The sequence below is a fragment of the Arachis hypogaea genome, chromosome 18 (assembly GCF_003086295.3).
Source record: "Arachis hypogaea cultivar Tifrunner chromosome 18, arahy.Tifrunner.gnm2.J5K5, whole genome shotgun sequence".
In the NCBI taxonomy this organism is placed as follows: domain Eukaryota; kingdom Viridiplantae; phylum Streptophyta; class Magnoliopsida; order Fabales; family Fabaceae; genus Arachis; species Arachis hypogaea.
In genome coordinates this window covers 17,106,722-17,110,869 of record NC_092053.1, presented here as the reverse complement: position 1 = coordinate 17,110,869, position 4,148 = coordinate 17,106,722, and the positions used below count along the sequence as shown (strand labels likewise).

General features: G+C 32.5%; 1 protein-coding gene across 1 annotated transcript; it reads right to left on the bottom strand.

The window, feature by feature from the left end:
- Positions 1-269: 269 nt before the first annotated feature.
- LOC112771597 (sister chromatid cohesion protein PDS5 homolog C) lies at positions 270-3,103 on the bottom strand. The gene is made up of 5 exons (XM_025816378.3): positions 2,859-3,103; positions 2,331-2,400; positions 1,729-1,880; positions 803-1,006; positions 270-634 (listed from the first exon to the last, which is right to left on the bottom strand). The coding sequence occupies exons 2-5, from the start codon at positions 2,347-2,349 to the stop codon at positions 407-409; spliced, it is 603 nt and encodes a 200-aa protein (XP_025672163.1). The 5' UTR covers positions 2,350-2,400; positions 2,859-3,103; the 3' UTR covers positions 270-406.
- Between the last annotated feature and the right edge of the window lie 1,045 nt (positions 3,104-4,148).

Here is a 4,148-nt window from a genome sequence, read left to right as displayed (position 1 = left end):
TCCTAACTTAATTTATTAATTAATGCACGGCATAAAAGTTGTTTGATGTAAATCACAAGAGATACCTGTTGCCAAGATAAGTAACACTGCCTACAGGTGACACAACCACAGCTGTCCCTGTGCAGAAGACCTTATCAGCATCTAGCAATTCATCCACAGAGACTAGTCGCTCCTCCACTTGCACATATTCCATAATTGGGAAACGAAGAATGAATTTACTTTGTTTGGACTAATATAAATAAAAACAAGAAACCAAGTATATCAAAGTCTAGAAACAAAAATTCAGACCATGACCTTGTGAATTAATACCAATCATTACATTTTGCAAAAGAAGGGGGTGGGGGACCAAATATCATTCATTCTGATTAGTATGACAAATAATATTCCAACAATCAATCTCCCACTCTTATTTAGGCCTTTTGGCATCAATATGTCTAGACAGAACCCTTGTAAGGTGCTTTTCTAGCTCATCATCCAAACTCTTGAGATCAATCTTATTAGCTCTAAACAACATATCTTTGCTGCTTAGGTTCCAACTACGCTTCATCCTTAAATTCAACGCCTTAGCTTCTTCCAATGCCCCATTTGGTGTCCCAATATCCCCACTTTCCAAATGCATCTTGGAGACCTCAATCTGGAAAGCAAATAAAAAATTAGCACCAAAATTGTTCAGACAAATTGAAAAGGACGGTATGAAATCAAGAGAAACAGAGGCACAAGGAGCTGCATGTAAGCAAGTAAATCAATAGAGAGTTGTTTGAATGAAAAATGACAATTACATTAGACTAAAATCAATCAGTACCTTCATCTGTTCATCGTCGTAAGGGGTATCCGGGGCTGTAATTCTTGTAATCTCAGCAATGCAAGATGTAACCGAAATCTTAACATCCTCATCTGTGTGCCTTAGAAGTTCATCAGAAATCAATGCTTTCATGGAAGGTACAAGTGCTTCCTGAATTGGCTCACTTGGTAATTGATTGACTGTTGATAGTACCAGGTCCAGATTCTGAAAGTTACAAAGCCAAAAACCAATAATGAAATCAGTTTACATGGCAACGGAACACTTTTTGTGATAGTGTTGTCTAAATTTGTTCTGAACTTGGGAAAAAATCATTGTGATCAATGACTATATTCCGAATTCGCATCATTACTCGAATCCACTTGGTTTTTTCAACTAGCATAAATTAAACCTTTGCTATTAAGCATCTACATTTCGGTGCATAGCGAGTCATTTGAAATCTCAAAGGTCAAACATTGAACCTCCAAAGGAGTTTTCCAAGATGGAAGTTTCCCTTTATTCATAATGAGAAAAAAATGCAAAAAATAATTTTGGAAGAAGAAAACACCCACTTTGGGTTAACCCATTACAGATTAACCCCATCAAATCCTAAGGGCAAATGCTAGTTAAATAAAAACCAATCATACTAATGATGATTTTCAATTTCTTTTGTAAACTATCAAGAATTTGCATGTACTAATCCTTTGGATGTTAGAACTCCCAAACACACACTCACACACAAAATGTTCAAATTGTGAGCAAGACATAGATAATTACAACAAAAATAAGAACTCACACCAGAAACTAAAATTCCAATCAACAAGTAATCATTCAGCTGAACAAGGAATCCATGATCAATTAAGAAAACAAAATAAAACTCATGACACAAAAATCAACCAGAAACAGAAACATATATAAATATTTCAAGAAAAGGGAAGAGAAGACATTACATCAAGCACTTCAGGAAGCTCATCAACAGGAACATTGCATCTGAGAAGCTTCCTCTCAACATGTTTAAGGTTCTTCACAGTATCACTCTCACCCAGATTTTCAGTCTCATTAGTGGATGCCATTCTCTTTGTGATCACAAAACACAAAGCCACTGAAAAATAGTAACTGGGATGGTCAAATTTATAGCCCTAAGCTATCAAATCAAATTAACACAGCTCAGGGGTTTGTAGCAAAGTGTTTGACATGCATCAATACACTTCATTGAATACAGATCCATCAATACACTTCATTGAACCCCACTGTTAAAAATATTAAGCACAAATAGAACATAGATCCATCAATACACTTTATTGAACAGAGATAAAAATAGTTAAATCATCTAACTTAGTTGATCATTCACTGAAATTAAAAACAAGAGAAATCCAAAATGACATAAAGGTAGAAGCTTACTTCAAAATGACATAAAAAATTGCACTTATATAAGATATATAGGAAAAGTCATAAGTATGCCCAAAAGAAAAAATGAAAAAACATAATCATTACATTGCCAGGATGAAATAAGCATGCAAAAATAAAATATATGAAAGAAGCAAGGACAAACCAGTTGTTTTCCTGCTCATAGTAGCATATACAAACAATTTTGGCTCCACTTTTCCCTGCGAACTTGTTTTCTGCTAGCACAGAACTTAGACACATATTAGCTATTAAAATAAAATAGAACAAAAAAAAACATGACCAGGATTTAACTATCGTTAGTTTATGGCAACAAATTAGTCATTGTAAAATCTTGCAATAAATCTAATAAGTGCAAACAACTAGTCAACCCGTTCAGAATGTAGGCAATGAAATAGAGAGATCTGAGTCCTACACAAAATGCAAAAAGCAACAACACCTATATTTAGTTTATGCTACAAAATACTTGAAGTGAATCTGAGAAATTAGGGATTGAAGAAATTAGATACTAGGTTCTTCTGTGCTTTTTAAGTTGCTTCAGGATCCAAATTAGATTAATGATTAGTACCAAATCAATCTTTAAAGACCTATTCTGTAGTAATGTTGAGCAAATCTTTTATCCAAAAAATTGATGAAAGATCAATGAAGAACAAAGAAGAGAGAGTAAGTGAGTAACTAATTTTGATTGAGCAGCAACAACAACGGTGCAAAGAGACGAAGCGATGGCAGCAGCGGTGCAACGGCAGCAGCGGAGTGACGGCAGCAGCGATGCGACGGAAGCAGCGGAGTGACTGCAGTGATGGAGAAGGAGGGTTGAAGAATGCGAGGTGAATTCAGGGGTAAAATAAGGGTGGATGAAAATTGAAATGGTGAATTTGGGGAAATGAAGGAAACGCGGGGAGTGAGTGGAGGGAGATTTATTTTATTGATAAAAATCGACATCATACCCGTCGATTTTAATTTGAAAAAAAACGACGTTCTAGACGTCGATTTTATACATTAAATCTGTACCATTCATTTAATTTTAAAAAGTGATCAAGACCGTTTAAATTTATCGACGACAAAATATGTCGATATTTTAAATAATAAAATAGACGCTATGTTCGTCGATTTTAAAATAAACGTATTTTCCACCCACGCTCCATCGACAATGTGTCGATAATAGGAGAATGGTTGATGGATTACCAAAAAAATCAACAACTTTGCTGTCGATTTTAATATTTTTATTTTAATTATATTTTTTAATAATATCGACAGCAGGCCGTCGAAAAATATCGACGGAAGAGATAAAATACTCTTTTTCTTATAGTGAAAAAAAATTCAAATAAATAAAAAAATGAACTGAAAGGTATGAAAAGTCAAACGCCTTTCATGCTCTATAAATTTTGGAGAAACATCACAAACAAAGGGGGAATTTTTTTTTTAAAAAAAAATATTGCAATTTGCAATAAAATATTTTTTGAACAAAATATCAGGCAAAAGACAATTTGAGGAAGAGGAGGTAGTCTTAAAAGATATATTAATAAGCATGTTAGAGGAAGCTGGATCCTCTAAATTTTAGATTTTTATTTTAGAATATAAATGTTCAGTTTGGGTAACAGTTTAATTAAGCTTCTTTTAAAAAAATAGTTTAAATAATAAATAATTATATTAAAAATAACTTTTAAATAAGTTATTTTGTATTTGGATTTTTAGTTCTAAAAATACTTATTTTATAAAAATGTGATAAAAAATAGTAATATTATGAGAAAAGTCATTTTTTTAACTTCTTTATAAACTCCTAAATAGCTTTTCAGAAAGCTGCAATTTGGTTTTAAAAATTATACTAGATATTAATACTACTATTTTTCATAAGTAAAAAACTCAAAAAAGTTACATTTAAAATTTTTCAAATGGGCCTAAAATGTGATCTCTCATTTTTTAATGTTTTTTCTTATGTTTTTTTTATTTCACCTATAAAATAAAT